General features: G+C 39.4%; 1 protein-coding gene across 12 annotated transcripts in view; it reads right to left on the bottom strand.

The window, feature by feature from the left end:
• The window catches only part of C5H4orf50 (chromosome 5 C4orf50 homolog), a 130802-nt gene that overhangs the window by 65740 nt on the left and 43693 nt on the right, over nucleotides 1–21369 (bottom strand). For 11 of the 12 annotated variants that reach the window (XR_004000496.1, XR_004000497.1, XR_004000498.1 and 8 more), the window contains 4 exons: nucleotides 15707–15755; nucleotides 14211–14341; nucleotides 12936–13181; nucleotides 11372–11795 (listed from right to left, as the gene is read on the bottom strand). Coding sequence is in view for 7 of the 12 variants with exons in the window: in XM_030563319.1 (XP_030419179.1) it covers nucleotides 11372–11795; nucleotides 12936–13181; nucleotides 14211–14341; nucleotides 15707–15755 (850 nt within the window). In the remaining 5 variants the exon portion in view is untranslated. Of the gene's footprint in view, nucleotides 1–11371; nucleotides 11796–12935; nucleotides 13182–14210; nucleotides 14342–15706; nucleotides 15756–21369 lie in introns of those variants that run through there. The other variant, XR_004000500.1, reaches the window with a different exon arrangement.

Below are 21369 nucleotides of genomic sequence, written 5' to 3'. Positions count from 1 at the left end.
TAACAGATTATTCTTATATACTAATCTATTTTATGTTTTAAAAAATATTTCTACTCCAGTAAAATGTCTCATATTTTACAGAAGCAATGACCACCTGCCTAAATGGAAGAATATGGACCCAAAACAGAGCAAAAACTAACCTGCACCCAATGTCTTTTCCTGTCACCCACCTGAGTCAACTAAATGTAAGTTTGCACCTGGGGGAAAAGAGTCTTTTGTTCCAAAACTTAAGAAATCTGCTTGGAGAATCTGAGCAACTCATAAGTGAGAGACAAACAAAGTGCAACATCTGTGTTAAATGTAATAATGCACACCCCATATGAATGGAATAGCTAAAATTTCCCTCTGGGTTGAAAGAAATTGAACAGATTGCTTAGAAATATGTAAACCCCATTTTCCTTAGTGCAAGGAAGCAAACTCCATCCAGATGGAGAATGTCAAAAGTATCAACTGGCACATTTTACTCACATTTTCTCTACTGATCACTCAGTTTACACGAGGGTTCTATTGTGGCCAGGTCCCCCATGCAGAGAGAGTGGTAAAGAGCACCATTTGTCATTCACTCATTCAAAACACATCACATTTAAAGGCTTCCCCAATAAGGGATTGATATAACCTGAGAGAGAAAAAAAGTCTCTCTCAATATGTCATCATCATCATGGCAGATACCAAAGGGACTTAAGCCTCACTGCAGATGGAGCATCAGCTAGGTCCTTAAGGCAGCCTAGCTGGATATTCAGTTTATGTCCATCACTGACCATCTTATCGTGCCACTGAAACTTTTGGCAACCATATGTTCACTGGCTGTGTAGCAGCATTTCTTGGTAAACATACTTCAGAATTCATTCGTCTCCCATCCTAATGTGTCCATACACCAGCACTGGGCCTGTTTGTCCATACCAAAAAAGCCACCAAAACTGAACCCAGGTTGCTGGGTTTGGCTTTGAATATCCTCATTCTTGATCATGTCCTGCCACTACTATTGAGCAGCTGAGGAAGATGACAAGAATCAAAAGCATCATTCTGGTGCTCTTCAGCCTTCCTCAGTTCCCAGGTTTCACTGCCATACAACAGAGTCGGTATAGCCCTGGTTCCATAGATCTGCAGCTTCATAGCAAGCTTAATGTCACAATGTCCCCACACAGGTTGCTGAAGGGCCCCAAACATAGCAACAGTTGCTGCTACATGAGTGTTCACATCTTTCAAGTATCCTCCAGCACTGCCTATGACACTGCCCAAGTATTTGACAATTGCCACCTGTTTGTTGTCCCACCCAGACAAGTTAACACTGAGCTGGTTGTAATCTGGAACTAGAGACTGCTTAAGGATAATGACCAGGGGACTTCGTTTTGTCTGGATTAATAAAAGACCATAACTGCTGCTTCTTGCCTGATTAGATTGGCCTTAAGCAGCAGCAATTCACCAAACTGAGCCAACAAGACAATGTCATTGGTTCTCCAAGCAAAGTGGTGGTCAACTGAAGGCCATCCAATATGTGCATTTGTTTAAAAACTATAGTCCTTACAGCTTCCCATTAACTCCCACATTTGGTTGAGGGTTACATTTTCTCTGTAAATTGGGAGTCAATTCCAGAGCCTCTTGATGGTTCATAGTACAAGCCTTTTCAGCAGTACTATTCCTTAATGAGTTTTTAAGAAAAACAAACCCTCAGTTTCAATGAGTCAAACCCTGGTGTTCTTGCTCAGGTGCCTTTACAACGTGTGACACTTCAGTGTGAGCTTCCCGTAATAAGGAGACCGAATGCTTGGCCCAATATGAATCTGTGACTGAGTTAAATCATTTGGGGGAAGATTTTCAAAGGCAAAAAGGGGCAGTTAGGCACCCAGCTCCCATGAAAAGTCAATGAGATCTGTGCGCCTAGCTCCTCTGTAACCTTTTTAATACTTTAAAATTATTTCTCTGTAATTGAAGCCTTAAGAGGCATTTTCTTATGTTTATTAATATTAATCGCTTGTATTACTGAGTCAGATGGATGTCTCCTGGCTATGTTTTTTTTTCTTCTTGTAACATGGTTTTCTTTAGCCTAGAAGCTTAATACTACACAGGTCCAGCCTTTCAGATGAGGACTGCTATACAAGAACAGCTGTGTCTGAGTGATAGAATTAGATAAAATGCATCCTGTCTGACTGGGCCATGTAACACAGTCCTTTACTTTCCATTACTCTTTGAGTTAAACTAGTGATACAGGGCTATGGGGTGGGGCTAAATTGATACATAAAGACCACCGTTCTTCAAGGTGGTGGGTGCCCTCAAGTCGTCAGCTTCAATCATTCTAAAACATCAGGTATCCCACTGTTTCAGGAAAGGAAGACAAGCAAGAGTCAAGAAAGTGAAAATGAACAAAGCACCAATAACATTAATCATGGCTCTGGGGTCTATGTAAGAACGCTCAATCTAACAACACAAGCGCTCAGTGGAACTGATACATGTAAATTGTGCATGAGCTATGATTACAATGGTGTCCTATTACCACAATATCATGGATAAGCCCAACAGGCACACTGCACATGGTTGCACAATATGCTCCTCCAAAATCTCAGGAAATGAAGAGATTAAATGATAGAGAAGGGGAGGGTATGGAGTATATTATGCATATGGAACCCAGCGCAAAGCACATTGACGGAAATGGGATTCTTTGCACTGATATCAAGGGGCACTGCCTCAGTCTCCTGGTTATTTTGTTCAGTTATGTGAGTTTGTGAGGATTAGAAGGAACAAGCCCCTAAGTTTCCAGGGTGTGTGAGGAGAGACAGAAAACAGAAGTATTATGACCTTGGTTTAACAGAGAACATAGAAATAGTCACAATCTGATATTCAGCATAGGATTCAAATCTAGTTCTTAATATCCAAAATGTAAGTTATATGGATGAGATTATGTGTCCTCTTTTCTGATAAGAGTTAGTTTGGGGAACAAAATCTGAGTTTCTTTATATTCAAAAGAATATAACACATATTACCACTGCATAATAATAATAGTACAATTACTTTATTTACAAAGTGCCTCACGTCCAAGGCACTCGGAGTTGCACAAGCAATTGAAATATAGTCCTTTTAAAATAAAAAAGAAAGAGCTTCTCCCTCACTGGAGAATTTGGTTATCTTTTTCGTTTACTGCCATTATCTGAGGTGGCCAATTCTTTTACTCATGGCGGAGCAATTTATGAAACTGAAGGCTGCGTTTTGTCAATGTTATTATTCTCTCCTCAGTACCCAGCTTGCCATTGTGGACAGTCATGCTCATCCTCTGCAGCCACATATTCTTCTGGCGATTTGTAGGAATAGGAGAGATTATTTGTATTCAGACTTCCCTCTCCCTGCATAGGCACCACCAAAGAAGTGAATAAACCAGCTTCATTCTCTTTTTAATAGCTGCTTATTCAATTAAGGAGTGTGGGAATTAAGGGAATTAGGAGGAGGACACAACGCAGGCCTATTGACCCCAAAATGAAAAAAACTCCATATGCTTAAACAGACTCATAGAGAGAGAAGGGTACTTAACTACAGGAGGAATTTCACAACAGGTCAGGCTTAATCTTCCCATGTATTTGAATATGTCCGTTAATATACTGTTCTTCTGCCTTCTGCAGCAGAGATATTTCATATTATGTAAGAGGAAATATGTGCTTGGCTCTCAGATAAACAGTGAGTTTGTCTTCACCTTGCACAAGGGCTCATGAGTATTAGTGCAGCCGTTAGACCTGACAGATGCCCATTGCCTGACCTGCATGTGCACATAATCTCTGACTTCCTGGGCATGAAGAGAACCTCTTTCAGGTATGTATACAGGGCCGGCTCCAGGCAGCAGCTTAGCAAGCAGGTGCTTGGGGCGGCCACTCCAGAGAGGGGTGGCAGGTCCAGCTATTCGGCAGCAATTCGGCAGTCAGAGTGAAGGACCTCCCGCTGAATTGCTGCAGATCGCGATTGCGGCTTTTTTTATTTTTAACTGCTTGGGGCAGCAAAACCCCTGGAGCCAGCCCTGAATGTATAGCTAAAGGCCTCTACATACATATGTGAGATTTTCCTCTGTATTTCACATAAATGTAAGACATTTACCAATCGACACCTGAATACCTAACAACAAAACCAATACTGCTCATGTGTCAAAATAAAGGCAGAAACATATGGCTAACCTGAACCAAGAGAACAAGGGCAAACCCATTAGTCCTCAGGCAAACCTCACAAAAGGGACCAGTTCCCAAATAATAGAGAACATAAGGATGAAAAGTTGGTAACAAATACAAACAGCCAGAAAACAAGGAAAAGGGCCCCAAAATGCTATCATTATTTCTATGTACACAGGAAGGATGGTCCAGTGGTTAGGGCAAAAGCCTTGATTTGAGAAGCCTGACTTCAATTCCCTGCTCTGTTACAGACTTCTTGTGTTACCATGGGCAACTCATTTGGCCTCTTGGAGCCTCAGTTTCCCAGGAAAACAGACATAATAGCACTGCCCTCCCTCTCAAGGGTTTGGGAAGGATAAATACATCAAAGATTGTGAGGCACTCAGGTACAATGGCAATGGAGGCCATATAATTACCTATCATAGATATATTTAGCATCCCCATGGGCACCCCGTTTTACCTCCAGACATCGTATACTGCCCCCACAACCCCAGCACAAGTTCCAGCATCCATCAAGGATCCCCCACACCCAGGAGAGGAGGAATGCAAGAGAATTGTTAAGATGGCAGAGATGTACAGAACTCAGCCACACAGCAGCCCCTTATTCAACATTTCTTACTATACAGAAAATCATATAAGAAAAAAGAAAAATAGCAATAGCCGCTAGCAAAGCTCCAACCACAAAGAGCCAGACAGCACTGGTGTCATCCAGCTGGTGCCCCACCTCTAGCTTTCTGAAGCCTGCTCTCCAGAAGGGACTGCCTGCAACCAGCTGTAAGTGCAGGTGGGGGCTACTCAGAGATGTAGTCCTAAACCCAGAAATGGGAAAGCAGAGAGGCAGCACACAGCAGATGTTTAGGACAGTGGAGAGCAATAAAAGCTAGCAAAGTTCTGCCTTTCTTGTTGCTTTGCAGGTAGAGTGGCTGGTTGGAAACATGAGAGAAAGAATTTCTTGTGGTTCTCAGGTTCTGGGCAGTGTTACAAAAAAGTGAGAATGTGCTTACGGAGCTTCCCACCTGAAGCAGCTTCTACCAGCCAGTCATGAATGTGCTGCATCACACTGTGAGGCCTTGGCCTTTGCTCTTGCTATTGTCTAAATAAAATTAGTAAAAACCCAAGGAATGTGGAGGCATGAGAATCTCTGTATTGTAATATAATTTTCATGCAACAAGAGTAGGACTCTGTCAGTCCCTCCATCCATGTTTTCATACCATGCCCATCACTACTGTGTCTGGGCACCTATTTCTGTTCTTGTGAGAACAGGAAGCTAAGAGTCCCTGTTTGCTTTTATCTGTTGATGTTAAGCAGGGAGTCACTTGTCCAAATCACATGCCTAGCCTACCACACTGGTGATATATCTAATCTGAGGTAATTGATTATGCTGATTAATTGCTCCAAGTACTGAGTAGAAGGGAACATTTAATATACTGAGATTTGGGGCCAGATTCATCCCTACACTGGCTGCTTCAAGCCATTCCTGTTTTAACCTGCTGAGTAAGCCAGGCTTACAGCTGATCTGCATCACCAGAGTGACACAAAGTTGCTGAAGCATAACAGTGAATCTATCCCATCATCTATCATATGATACTCCGGTTTGTCTCTGGATTGCTATAAATTGTTTATTCCAGAAGTTACAACTTTTTATCTCTTCAGCATTTGTTTCACAACCCTGAATTATGTAAGGAAAAAACACATCATTTTGCTTGCATTATGGGGGTAGAAGGGTTAACAAAAGTCTACACTATGAGCTAAGTGTGTGATTCCCAGCTCACATACTCACCCTAACTCTCATTGAGGTAAGGCTGGAATTCCCTATGGGGAGATTGACACTGCTGCAATCGATACAGCAGAGATCGATCTAGTGGGTCTGGTGAAGACCTGCTAAATCGATGGCAGAGCGCTGTCCGGTTGACTCCGGTAGCCCACCTCGCCAAGAAGAGTTAGCGAAGTTGACCGGAGAGCATCTCCCATCGATGCAGTGCAGTGAAGACTCCTGGGTAAGTCGACCTAAGTTACGTTGACTTCAGCTACATTATTCACATAGCTGGAGTACCATAACATAGGTCGACTTACCCCTGTAGTGAAGACATATAATGTGAGTATAAATAGCAGTGTAGCTGTGGTAGGACAGGCAGCAGCAGTGGCAGCATAGCTTAATAGTGCCGAGTATGTATCCGCTGGCTTCAGGTGGGTTTGTATTTGGCATGGTTAAGCTGTGCCGCCATTGCCCATGTTATGATGGCTACACTACTATTTATACTTTGACTAGCTCAAGGAGAGTTACTGTGAGTATCAATATGAGAGCTGGGAATCTCAACATTAGTTCAGAGTGTAGACATAACCTAAAAGGCACTCATTCTCTTCTTGGGCCCCACTTCTTTTTTCCCTTTGTATTTTTAAGTAGAAGAGGGGCCCATGCAAAGAGCTCTGCCTACTATTTAACACTTCTGGTGCTTATGCCAAGCCTACACTTGTAGTAGAAGGAAACAATCTTACACACAATGTACTTCACCATGCAAAGACATCCAGGATCAAGGCCATAGAAAGGACAATGGTAATCTTCCTAGCACTGTATTATGAGCCACAGCTTCTGAAACAGTCAGTTATCCATTCTAGCACCTTCTGTCATCCTATTTATTCCCCTGGAGAAGAAGGTGTCCCAACAGAAATGGACTAAAATCAAAGCTACCAGCTGGCTGACCTGATGAGACTGTACATGTACAAACAGATGTAGACGTTTCTTGATTTAATCAGACCTTTAGCAAAAGGACTGCACTGTATAAATCTTGCTCCACACTTCATCTGGCTTCAATAATTGGCTTTAATGCTAGTCAGCTTAAGGCCTACACAAAAAAGCTATCTCTAAGGAGAAATTAAGTCAGTGTCTTTCTACAGCAGGAGTGATGTCCACAAGATACATATGCTTTCTTAAGGACAGAAGAAATATGTTGCATGTATCTTAAATAAAGGGGTCCAAATTCTACTTGTATTTACACTGATGCCAGTCAAGAAAAACCTCACTAACTCAGTTTTTTAAAAGACCTGATGGACTCAGAGTAGGATTTGACCCTGGTTTTCTTATGCAAATTACATGATACAAAACATAAGATATGCAGGACATGAGAACAGAAGATAGTCCTTAGTTATAATGGAATTTAATATCAATTTCATGGGAACTCAAAATCCCCAAGTGAACCTGCAAGTGGATGCTGGTATAACCCACCACTTTTGTAATGAAAGCCATGAGTTTTGCCACCTTATCTCCTTTCAAAGCTTTTCCAGATCCTTCTCCTTCCCCAGTGGAGATTCCTTGACTCCCAACAGGCTACACAGACCATGTGTGTCCCTTTGAAAATATTTTGAATGTCCTGGAATTAATGACACTACAACTGGGACATTATTATTTACGGGAAAGCTATTTCATGTTATTGGTAATCATTTTAATTTTCCCTTTCAAACCTGTACACTAAGGGATCCTGGAGTTATAGGTGCTTAGGTATGAAAAATTTTGTGAATAATATTTGTAAAACAATTCTAAGATAGTTATTTTGAAAAATATGTGGCATATGCACAATGCATGATGGTGTGGTACATGGGTTTTATTGACATTCTTTTACAATGACTTTCATAACTCATTTATGGCCTGTCAAGATATGTGTTGTGTCTTTTTACATTCATAGCCAAAAAAAAAAAAAGGAGGACAGGAAAGGAATGGGATTTAGGACTTCGGCATGAGATTTTTAGTGAAGCTGAGAGTCAAAGAGGGAGAAAGCATCATTAGAGATATTATTGTTTTTCTTGTTCTAATAGTGTTGGAAGAAAGTGAATGCTTTTTTACCATTCTCATATGACAATGCCTATAAACACTTTATTCATCAGATCACTATATACTTCATATTAAATTTATACTCTATTGATCTTTTTAAAAGAGTTTGTCTTTAAGATTAAATGCTTTGGCTTTAAAACTGGGAATCTCGTGTAAAAAATAATATAATCTGGGCAAGTATTGCAAAAATATGCTCTTGAACACTCATTTCAAAAGGTACTGTCAACTCTATTTATTTGTTTTCTGTGAACTTTTATATGAGTTCTTTTTCTGTGCAAGAATTTGCATGTGAAATTAAAGTCTGTATGCAGCTTCATGCGAAAAGTGTTTGTGTGGCCATATTGAAATCCATTTTCCTTCCATTCATAAATGTTTTGATCATCCAGCTGGAGCAGAAATAATATCATCTGATTAAGGTAACCACTCACAGGCCACAATTAACAAATAGAGAATCGCTAAAGACATAAATAGTGGGAAAGCAATCCATGGCCACATGTTCATGCAACATGTTTATTATTTATCCAGGTCTGATTTTTATTGAAATTGTTCACACACAATAAAGAGCTACAGTCATTGATTTATTCTTTATGAACAGTTCACCAAGCCCTAGTGGTAAACCCAGAGCCCCAGAGGCCCTCAATTTGGCAGGACACCAATATATGGATCATCTGGCCTGTGATTGGCACAGTTTGGAGCTAGCTTCTATACATAATGAATTATTATATTTAAAGAATTTGAAGGACATGGTTTGTTAATGTAATACATCCTCTAGTCTTTATTCATATATATAGATACAAACTGACTTATTTCTCACTTGAACACTCTATTGGGTGCTGTGCAGGAGACAGATGGAGGGGAAGATGTAAAGGATGTAAAGCTTCAGGTGAACTACTTTTTCTTATGTTGCTGCATACAGCAATCTATGGAGGTTACCATTAAAAAGTTGGCATTTTCCCAGCACAGTATCTAAAATTCTACATTTATCCATTATACTGATAAGAAAGCTAACTTATAACCATTAGCCAATGGTAACTAATTGCAATCACTACATTTGCACTTATTTTTGTATTTAGAAATAATGTACTTGCTACATAGATTATTTAATATGTAGGGGATATTAGTATTTAATTGAAGTCCACTGTGTCTAAAAAGACACAATCTTGCATTCGTTTAATTAATCCATTTGCTTTATTTAATAATTGTCTTTTACACTACAGTGATGGTGTTCAAAGGAAATGTTTATCAGAATCTATTACACTATATATGCTGGTGCACATATGCAAAAAGTACTCCGGTAAGTACCCCTATTCACAGAAGTATTCACACTGATTACTTACAAGAAAGGCCCTATAATGGGATGATTGGGCCAACCTTCTTATGTAGTAACATGTTTAATATACCAGGGTTTGGCCTACAGACTAAATTTATGAGTAAACATCCCTCTCATAGCTTATATCAGGAAGGCAAAGCTTCAGTAAAAATGGCTATTAATGTACTTTATCATTTTACCAACACACATATTGCCATTTTTAAAATATATTTCCATATTGGAAGCTTGTTAGCATTAAGCAAGGCAGTTTGACATTTTATTTACTGTGTGTTTGTCTCTATAGAATTGTTGGCTAAGCATTAAGAATTGCAGGCAGAGATGTCATAGTACTATTCCGACCATCAGCAGCAGGAGCCTGAGTTTTGGAGCCCCAAGGGGAATCTTATCTGTCTGGAAAGCATGCTGAGATAGCCTGCTTTTCTCTTTGCAGCTGGTGCGTGTCTATTATAGAAGGCTCTGAACAAGGATCAGTTTCATTATTACCATGTGTAATTGTACCCTTACTGTCCCAAGCAAAAAGCAGATGTTTCCCCATGAAAATACAGCCCTTGTACATGTGTGTTAAGATGTCCTCACAAGAAGTCAATGCCGTGCATTTCTGATCTCTGAAGGGTAGAATAATGAGCAAAATACTCCTCTGCTGGGCCAAAAGAATGATCAACCAGCTCAGAAAGGAGGAGCATGTAACTGACACATGCCAAAATGGGTACTTCACTGATAAAAAAAATAAAAATCTTGTTTTAAAAAGTACAGAATGATGGTTCCGTTACATCTTCTGAACTGGCTACACAATAGAGAATTTCCATCAGGGCTAGGGCTAGTGGGAACTCAGTATAATCCAAGGCTCCAGTGGCTTTGGCATTTTTACTACCCTGTTCATGGATTAAGCTGCTAAAAAAAATGAAACTGGTGACAGAACTGGCAGGAATGTTTTCCTAAAATTCACTAATACAGGTGTATATAATTTTAAAAGTTATTCCTTGTGAAATAAAGCTTTCCAAATGGTAATTAAAACTCATAGAGCTACTCCACTGAATCATTTTATCCTTCTTCTCGAAGCACTAAGATTACCCTGTATCACCCTATATATCCCATATTGCCTTTTTAAGATCATCTGTTCACATTTCTGTGTCAAACTCTGACTCTGAGAACCAACTGCCTCCATCACTGACTGATTTGTGGGGTGTTCTGCTTTTATGCATCTCTTCCAGGTGCTATTCCCAACCAAGAATAGAGGACAAGAGAAGGAGACTACACTGCAGGGATAATACAACAGGCTAACCTTAACATGTGTGGATGAAGAAATCACTTAGACCAGATTGTGACTTCCTTTAGTCACAATGATAAAAAGTTACTCTCACCAGTACTCATATTTAGTCAACGGGACACCCTGAGTGAGCGAATTTTCCAATATGGGTAAGGGGCATCCAGTCTGGTCCTTAGGAAACAACTTAAACAGCCATGCAGTGATATTTTTCAGATCCTAAACCCTGCAGAAATACACTGCTTTATCATTCAGCTAAACAGAAAAATGTATAATTTAAGATCCACTGACAATAAACAAAACTACCTGTCATAAAACCTATGTCTAGTATATATTTCTCTGAATTCCAAAGGAAACAGTCATTAAACAAATAAAGACTCTCCTGTAGTATTTGCCATTGTACATTGAAACAAAGGGCTATAATTAAACCTGAAACTGACTTAACTGATTTTCACAATTCAAACCAAGAGAAGTGAAAAATAGTAAACTAACTGTAGAAAGAAAATTGGAAGGTAAAATGGATATTGAAAATTCTGTAGGTTTGGATGGTTTGCGGTGTTATTACCAGAATTGGTGACAAAATGGAAGAAAACTGTTGGTAAAATTTTATTCAATTTGTTGTCAAAATTTTGTTTCCAATACATTTTCTAGCCACCTCTAGTTATTAGTAACATAGGTCTGGGAATCTGTATGCTTAAAATAGATTATTTTAAAGTTTGCACGTTCCCTTAGTCTGTCTCACAGAGAGCAGAAACAAAAGATTAATAGCTTTATAACAATGGGAAAATCACATGGTTTATGCTTTTTACCTTGTTTTATTTCTGAGGCTTTTACTCTTTCCAGTGAAGCTGATTTCTCTCCAGTAGGATTTTGACCTTTATTACTTGCTGACAACACATCTGACAAATAGCTTTTTGCTGTGGTAGCTGAGGTTGAACCATCTGGTTTTTCTCCCAAGATGCATGTGTTATTCATAATGACATTTTTCTTTCTCCTTTCCTGGAGAACAGCGCCTGCATGCTGATTTCCTGGATGACTGTGGAATATGTCATCAAATTTAGACAACTGGTACCTCCCATTTATGAGATGGAAAGAGCTCCTGTCTGAAAGTTTCAGTGAATTGTTCATTTTTGACACTACAGGCTGGGATGTCACATCTTGGGCTGGATGACAGACTGAGGACAAATTGCAATCCGCCTTCAGTTTTGAATTGGAAGAGGCAAATGAAGGGATCTGAGGAGGACAGAGGGAAGAGTATGTAACCTTTGAATGTTCGCAACCACAAAAAGGCATCTATCAAGATATAGTAAAACAGACCACGTGATTCTGTGCATTATGACTGCTGTCAGCAGTACTTTTCCATGTTATTAGCTGTACAGTATGTCTGTTATGCTTTCATTGGAATTTAACTCTCAAGCTTCTGCACTAGCAGGGAAATGGACTAGATGATCAAAAAGTTCTTTACTTTTTGCCATCTATAAGATCTATAGTTCTTTGATGATAACGGTAACATCATTGGTCCTTTATATATACGATTTATTGTAGTATAGAGTGCCAGGAAGCTGGGGCTGAGTGGCACAAATATACGTCTTTCTAAACAGTTCTGTTTGTTAATACATTGTCAGAATAATACATCTGTTACTGTGTTATTAGTATAAGGAGCAGTTTCTTGCATTAAAACACACGTCATTTGGAACATGCTTGACTCTTTATGTGGCTACTGTAATAAAACAGAAAATGTGTTTTTTGTGGGTTTATTTCAGTTATTTATTCTCAGGTCATCATAAAAATTCAACAATGTAATGTTGCAAGATCTGGCATGGATGCTTTTTATTCTAGCAGTCTCTCATCTTTCTTGTACAGTTAAAAGGTGGTTGTATTGCCTTGAAGTGGATAAAATCTCTTGCTTGTTTAGTATAGCAGCAGACTGTCACAAATGCAATTGCAATTATCAGCTCTGTCCTTAACAGAATTCCTGCAGTTAATGGAAATTACTACAAAGAGCTTCAGGGCACAGGAATAATTGGATCATTAAAAAAAAGGGAAGAAAGAAAAAGGCAGATCAGTAACTACATATTGGTAGGTTTTGCCATTATCTTTTTATTACCATCCTGGAATTTCCAAAGCTGATCTTACTGAGAGCTGCAAGGGTGAAAACAAACCTCACATTTTTTTTCACATCCTCTAGGAGCAACTATCAATTCTTAAACAATAGGTAAGAAGATTCATAATGAAATACAATGTGTGTTTATCTGCCTCAGATTGTCCTAACTACCAATAAAGAAGTTATTTAAATATTTATGTGATTCATGAACTGATGGCTAAGAATAATTGATCTCATTAAATTAATAATTATGAAAGTGATTTATTCACCTGGTAATTACTGTGATGGTTTTGTCTAAGCTCTCGATGCAAGGCTATGATCCTCTCTGGGCATGTTAATTTTAAAGGAGAAGTAGTGCACTTGTTTTGAGTTGTGTGAGCACAGCAGATGTCATCTGACTTCTGTAGAAAGCTTGCAGGAATTGGCCTTGCCTTCTCATTCGCTTCAGCCTGGTAGGTCCCATGATTATTTGGCAGTCCATTGACCTGTGAAGTGTCTACAACAGGATGCAGTAACTGCAACCAAAAATGCTGTTATCAGGAATTCAGGTTAGAAAATGTTTCTGATAGGAATGGTTTGGTTTTTGATCAACCGTAGTCACTACATTGAACATGTTGCAGGAATATTTATAAAAAACAATTTTGCAGAAACCATATATACGGAATTCAAGAAGGATAATACATTATTTTTACTTTGAACATTTGTAAGTACCCTGGAAGCATCCTTTTGTCAATCCAAAGTGGAAATGTCTCTTACCATAGAATATGCTTGACTCTAGATAGCTCCTAGAAATCCCTCTCACAGCCCCGCTTTCAGTCCCAAAATAAAAAAGCTAAGTGAAAATATCCAGAGCTCTTCTACCAAACAAACAAAAATCCCCTGACCTACTTTTGTTCAGAGGTCTTGGATCACCTGATACTATTTCTCGTTGTAGGGCCTAATTTTGGCCTAACGATTGATGGGAGCCCAATAATTAGGGCCTAATAGTTAATGGGAGTCTCTCTTTTGATTTTCAGTGGGGGTTAGCTCAAACTGTTATTGAGTTAGGGCTTGTTTTCACTACCATGCTACATTGGCGCAGCTGCCTCGATACTTGTCTTCACCAGATGCGCTATGTCAATGGGAGAGTGCTCTCCTGTTAACGTAATTATGCCACCTCAACAAGAGGCAGAAACTATGTTAGCAGGAGAGCGTCTCCTGATGACATAGCCTGGTGTAGACACTGCTTTAAGTCAATATAATTTATGTCATTCAAGGGTGTGTTTTTTTCACACCCCTGAATGACGTAAGTTACATTGACTTAAGCAGTAGTATAGACAAGCCCTTAGTTGTTATAATTAAATTTATTAACAAGACTACTATGGAGACAGTGAGGTAAGCTGGAGAAGGCTTCAGGAAGTCACAGCAGGTCTGCCTAGTACTCACATACATACATTAGAAGGTTGACAGGCTGTAAGGGATGGAGAGATTACAAAGGACAGTATTCAAACATTTTAGAGCATGAAAACATTGGTTCTAAAATTAGTGGATCAGAATTTACTCACTACAGGAAGCACAGTTTGAGGCATCTCTGGTGGAAGATGAAAGTCAGCAGTAGCGGTGCAGGTTCTAGAATGCAATGACCCACTCAGATGCAAATCACTGTCTTCCCCAGTAGGCATAACAGTCTGTGATGCTAAGAGAAAAACACAGCAGCAAATCATCAAAAGCTTTGTAGTTGTGATACATTTAGTTTCCTACACTCTACATAAAAATCCACTTGAATCCAATATGACCTGATACATGAAGTGTCCTTTTTACAAGAATCTGTTTCTCAGTACCAGCACTGTTTTGTGTCTCAGGTTACTGAGGGCTCCAGGAGTCAAAGTACTGAAACTCAGTAGTGAGGTACATAACCATGAACATTACTGAACAAGAATGCTCTAAATGTTTATCCTGCAATACAGACTAATATCCCAAAGTATACACTGCATTACATTTAAAACCTCGGGTGAGTTTCTGGGGACAGGCTCTACTTTAATTGTCCTGAAGTCCTGGTTAAGAACCTGGGGCGGATGGGAGGGGATATCCCTAGAGCATTACAGGCAGCACTGAGAATTTCATTCCCAAAATGTGACTCAACCCTACCACAAGTTATTTCCCTATCTTACTTGCAGGGTACATGTGCTTCCCCCTCAAAGCTACATGTTGAATGTTCAGATTATTTCTTCTATTAGTAAATTTTTGCCCCTTCATTTTTTCAATAATTCATTCCACCTTCCCAAACTCTCTTTAGAATGAGTTTCATCTTCCTCTATAGCAGGGGTCAGCAACCTTTCAGAAGTGGTGTGCCGAGTCTTCATTTATTCACTCCAATTTAAGGTTTCGCGTGCCAGTAATACATTTTAACATTTTAGAAAGTCTCTTTCTATAAGTCTACAATATATAACTAAACTATTGTTGTATGTAAAGTAAATAAGGTTTTTAAAATGTTTAAGAAGCTTCATTTAAAATTAAATTAAAATGCAGAGTCCCCCGGACCAGTGGCCAGGACCCAGGCAGTGTGAGTGCCACTGAAAATCAGCTTGCGTGCCGCCTTCGGCACACATGCCATAGGTTGCCTATCGCTGCTCTATAGTTTCTATAGACTATGCCAAGTGGGAGAGGTAGTAGAAGAATCTGCTAGAATAGTTCAAAGAATTTGTTTTTCCACAGGACACACACTGATAAGACCTGAAAAACATCCACATTTTTTTTAAAGCGTTTACATGTTTGGAGAAGAAAGAGTTAATGCTTCTGGACAATTTTCATTGCACATTTTGTCTGAAGATAGGAGGCAACACTTACCAGGAAAATAAAAGACCATCAAGAACTTTAGGAAAATATTTTAACAATTGATTATGGATGCTACTTTACTAAGCTTTTTTTTTTTTTCCTGCCTATATATTGAAGCAAAACCTGTTGCTAGACATCTATAGGGTATTATGTGTGAGGTCAGAAAACAATTTCCAAACTACTTAAGCTACAAGCAGTTTTATTTTAAAATAAAAATGATACAAACCTTGTCTGTGTGCTGTCTTCTCAGGAATTACAAATTGCTGGGATCGTCTCTGTAAGAATAGACATTAAAACAATTATTGATCAGAACTGCTTATCTGAATCAAATGAGACATCTAAAAGGGCACTGGGTCCAGCACTATATATCTATCTATATCTATATCATCTATCTATCTATCTATCTATATATATATGTATGTTATTTTGTATCCCGCTATTTTCAATCATCTTTTTGAAGGTCAAATATAGCCCATTGGATTTGTCCTCTTGTATTTGAAAAAAAATAAATACAGTCTTCTCTATTCCTTCCCCTTCTCCCCCTAGGATTTCTGATAGAACAAAAGTCACCTTTGTCTGCTCCTGTGATGTCATAACTAGAAGCCTGATCCTGTGACCAATCTTGGGCCTTAAAAAGGGAGTCAAAGGCACTCATCCCCTTCCAGGAATGATCAGCACTTCACAGGAACAGGCTTTAGAGCTGAACCAGAACTAGACTCCAAGATCCGGAGCAACTCTCCTCCCTAAATGCTGGGTTAAGTTCAGATTCTGACCCGTTATGCGGAGATCTTTTTTTATTATGGGGTTTGGGAAAGTCATTTCAAACCTATTTTCTTCAAATTTGATATACATGACAGTAGGAGATAAAGCTGTATTTATACAAAGATAGACCAGATTCCATTGTTCCACCCAAGAAGCCTCAGAAAAAGTTGTCCTAGCACAGTGGAGGAAGCAGTTCTACTGTTCTGTTCATCATTTAACCCCCGCCCTAGAAATCAAAGTGCTAACTCGATTGGAGATGTTCTATAGCTGGTACTTCCTTTCTTTAAAGCTTTAGGCAAACGTATAAAAACCAATGTGTCCCATGAAAGCTGAAAAATTCTGGCCTGCGTTGTCTCAGGAGCTGCTCTGGAAATGAAATGTGATTCAGTCACAATTCCTCCAGAGCTTCAGGTTTGTAGGAGGGAGAGAGAAGAGAGGGGAGTATGCAGTATTGGCTCATTGCCTGGTTCAGCACAGAGGTTGGAGAGGTGGAGTCATGGCTATGCCCACTCCTTACCCACTTGAAGTATTGAACGTGCAGCCTCTACCTGCCTGGACTCAAGACAAGATCCAGACAGATCATGCGTAGCTCGGGGGGCAGGGGTGGTGGTGGTAGCAGGGGCTGATGGAGGCCATGTTAAACTCTCTTAGTCCCCTGCACTGCCATGCAAACATTTCACAGGTTAGCAATCTGAAGCACAAGTGAGATATAAACAGCCCCCATTCATGCCAGGTGAAGCTGGTGTTCTTACCATTTAAACTATTACTAATTACCCTGAAGGCTCTCAGGTTGGTTTTCACTGAGATCCAGCCCAGATTAGAATATTATCTCCAACTCTGGCCACATTGTCTCCTTGTCGTCCAAATTCTCCCTCAGAACTTGATACATATCTCAGGAAATTTGGAAAATATGCAATAGAGGTGGTGCCCCTGACAGCATTGTTATAGTCCAAAACAGAACAGAACAGAACAGAACAGAACAGAACAGAGTAGGAAGGAATGATACGTAATTATCAGGGCACATTGACATAGTCTTTATTGGGAAGGGCTTCTTTATTAAGTATCTTTATTATTTTGCAAGGCGTGTTATAAACAGGGAGGAAGAAAACCTGTTTGGCAGAAAGATATTCCAATCTAAACAAGCAACATTCAAAGAAAGGACAGACAAATTGGATGTAACAATTGACCACGTTATTATTAATTATTATTAATTTGTATTACCATAGAGCCGAGGTAACCCAATCATGGACCAGGACTCCATTGTGCTAGGCTCTGTACAAACACAGAACAAAAAGACAGGCCCTCCTCCAAAGAGCTTAGAATCTAAGTAACCTTGGTTACATACTTTTTTATTTTTTAAAACCTCATCATGTTTTGTATTTATGATTTTCAATTGTCTAGTTAATTATTGTTATGGATCCACAGATCCCCAGTGCTCTTGAACTGCTCTGGAACTGTCCTTGAGAGGACCCATTTAGTGCATCAACCCCCTTATAGTCACACTCTCTCACTGGGGTAAGCCCCTGGGCTTCACTGCCTCCTGGGTCTGCCTTCAGCACCCTTGCTTCATGCCATGAGCGCCCTTCCCTGAGTTGGGCACCTGAGGGAGACTTACACACCCAAAGGGAGCAATGCACCCCCAACTTGCTTTAACTGGAGTGACGCACAGTCAGTGTTGTAAAAGCAGAAGGTTTATTAGATGTCTGGAACCCAGGATAGGAAGTCCTTAGTTAACATAGAAAACAGAAAGTGACAGCAAAGAACATCTGGGTCAGTCCTGAGCCAAGAGTCCTCTCTCACCCCTTTGTAGTCCCAGTTCAGAAGCTTCTCCTCCCCTCCAACAGCCCACACTGAACAACCCTAAGGTCTTAGTCCTTTGTTCTTGTTCCTGGGAAACAGGGTCACCTGGCCAGCCTCCTTAGCCCTTTGTTCTCCAGCTAGTCACAAGCAGCTGACTTCCTGCAGAGGGTGGGCCATCCATGGTCGTTAGTTGCTAGGTACCAAATATCTTGGCAATTGGAGTGGCCATTGTGTTTTTCAGGCTCTCCATTGGCATGGACCCAGTCCCAAGCCCCACATGGGCAGGCGTCAATCACACTTGAATCTCTGCAGACAGTAAACAACCTTTCCCCCTCACATAGTTAATCATAGGGCAGGCACACACAGTATTCATACAAAATATTATGAAAAATTCCCACTCCATCACAATTACCATTATTATAAGGAGGTCTTCAGGAGTTTAGGCCTTTTGGAAGAACTCACAATGAGATCATGTTTAGAAATAAATTAGTTATTTCTCCACCTGCCCAGCTCTTCCTGTTTATATTAGACACACATGAACATTAAAAGCGCCCCAAACAACATATGCGCCTCTAACACAACTTATAGAAGTGATGCAAGGTCTGGTGTACAGGCCTTTATTTTTGGCCACACTGAAATACATTCTGGGGATGACCAAGAGCTGAAATTAATCTTACAGTTTAGTTGTGGCTAAGCAAGTAAATTAATGATAACAAACAATACTGCATGTGGTGCATTGTTTAGAAGTGAGGAAAACCTTCCAGCGCAATTTAAACTGAAGCTGCCCATCTTATTGGACTTAGACCATGATCCCAGAGGTATTTCTTCGGTTAAGCTTATTAGTTCAATTTGTATCCTGGCATTAGTGGAAAGCCTGGTATTTAAACAAGGATACTGAAGGTTAACTTAGGAAAACACAACCTCATTAGTCAACTGAATTTGCTGTGTCACTGAAAACCAGTTTAAATATATAATGTTAGACTGTAAAACTAACCAATCCAGAAAATTCAGAGTGATGGCTGCCACCCTGTGCTTAACTCAAGCTAGATCTTTGGCTGGTATGAATCAGCATAACTCCTTTGAAGTCACTGGAGAATGATGCTTTATGCCAGTTGAGGATCTAGCCAGCACTATGAACTCAAAGTCACATCTTCCAGGTTGTTCGTTTTATATCATATAGCCTTAATATTGTTAATAATTTTTTCAAATATAATTTAGTTGAGAGGGTTTTTATTGCAAATAAAACATTTTTTGTCAAGTAGTCTTAATAAATTCATACTGTATGGAATGCAATGGCCACCAGCCACTTGGGCCCCAATTCAGCAAAACACTTAAGCACATGGTTAACTTTAACCATGTGAGTAGCCCTAGTGATGTGCATAAGCCCCTTGCTGCACTGGGAACTGTACTAACTCAAATGAAGTGGAGAATCAAAACTAGCACCTTAAAAAGGGATCTAAAATAGCTTTTCTATAAACCACACTGTTATAATTTTAAAGTCTGATATCTCCTGAACCACAAAAACTAGGTACAAATTGTTTGTGGGCCTTAGACTTCAATGGGTTTAGGATCAGCCCTTATATCATTGCAAAACCTTGAATTCCAGCTCCCCAATAGGATAAACAAGGTGTGTTGAAGCCTGATGAGTTTCAAGATATCAGGCCTTAAATTTATCTCTGGTCGAGAAATGAGTAAAATCAATACTCTATCAGGAATCTTAGAAGGGGGAACTCTGTCTACGTGGGGGTTTTCTGTAGCACCCTTTGAAATGTTGGGGATGATTTCTGGGGAAAGAAGGAAATGTTTGGGTTAGATTCCTTTCCGACTGATTGTTTAGTGGCAGTTTGAAAGCTGGTCGCAGCTTTGGAATGTTAGAAGTAGTTTTTGCTGAGAACAGTAGTGACAAAATGTTGGTGAAATAGTCAAAGATGCAAAATAAATTCAATTTACTATAGGACTGCATTATTTAATAGTTGATTATGAAAATCAAAAAATATATCATATGGATATAAATGAACACTCTGTCTCCTCAGTCACTGCAATCATTATTTGTTAAATAAGAAATTAATTTAGGCTCCAATCTTGCTTTGTAATCTACTAAATTGGCACATCTGCACCTGTACAGAGTTCCATTGCTACAGACTGGAAGCCCTTTGGTGCAGACATCCTGTCTTTTATTTGTCTGTTAAATTGCATGAACAAGTATAGTGTATCACAGGTTATATATATTTATTGAGCCTGATCCTGCTGACAGTGAGGCCAATTGCAAAACTCAATCCATTATTTTTATGCTGTACCTATATTTATTGAACAGGTCTGAACACATAACTGGGTAAACATGTCTTTCAGCACTGTAAATTGTAATATAATTGATTGGCTTTTCCATGGCGCTCATCCACAGCAACATCTGATCACCTCACAAATATCAATTAATTTGTCTCCCCAACAGCTAACTGGGAGCAGTGAAATGTTACCTCCATTTTAGATGAGGAACTGAGGCAGACAGAGAATAAATGACTTGTCCGAAGTCAGACTCAAAGCATAAGGTAGAACCAGGAACAGATTCCAGACTAATTCTTCAGGTACAACACCACTCTTCCATCTCACATTAACTTTGAGAACAAATATTTTCTAGGATAGAATGTAATCACTCCACCTGTCATGTAAATTAGTGGTTAATCTCTTTCTAGTTATAAGATTTTTGTGACATTAGATTAAAAGAACAAAGTTTACCAATTAAAACTCTGTTCAAATTTTTGCATACAAATTACAGTACGCACACGCACACACAACCTGAACTATAAACCTGGTTGGTTTTGGGGAGTAAGGGAAAATGAAAACTCCAAAAGATTATGGAACCAAATAACAATCTTAAATCACTTTTCTAATTGTAGTAGTTAAACTGAACACAGTTTTGAGTCTTATCAAGACCCCAATGTACAACTAACATACAATTAACTCACTCTTTTAACAATATACAGAAGCAAGTATTATTTCTGGCAGGTCATAAAATATAATGGATTAGGAGAACAAACAAACCTCTTCAGTGCCATATGAAATACATTGAAACATGCAGAAAAGAAACACCAATATAATCTTATGGTCACACTTTGCCATAAGTCATTGTGTTGCCTTTCCCTGAATGGCATTACATTCCAAAACCCTATACATCTTCATGTTGTTTATATATGTCTGAGCACAGCAGGAGCTAAGAAAGTGCTTTAAAAGCATGAAACAAGTAGCTCTTATTGCATATGTGTGTCACTTCTGCTCTTGAGTTTCTTGGTGCAATTTGTCTGCCAAACTAATGAAGTACAGTACTGAGAA

Source organism: Gopherus evgoodei, chromosome 5 (assembly GCF_007399415.2).
Source record: "Gopherus evgoodei ecotype Sinaloan lineage chromosome 5, rGopEvg1_v1.p, whole genome shotgun sequence".
Taxonomy (NCBI): domain Eukaryota; kingdom Metazoa; phylum Chordata; order Testudines; family Testudinidae; genus Gopherus; species Gopherus evgoodei.
The sequence above is the reverse complement of the archived record's forward strand: the minus strand, read 5'-3'. Positions and strand labels throughout refer to the sequence as shown.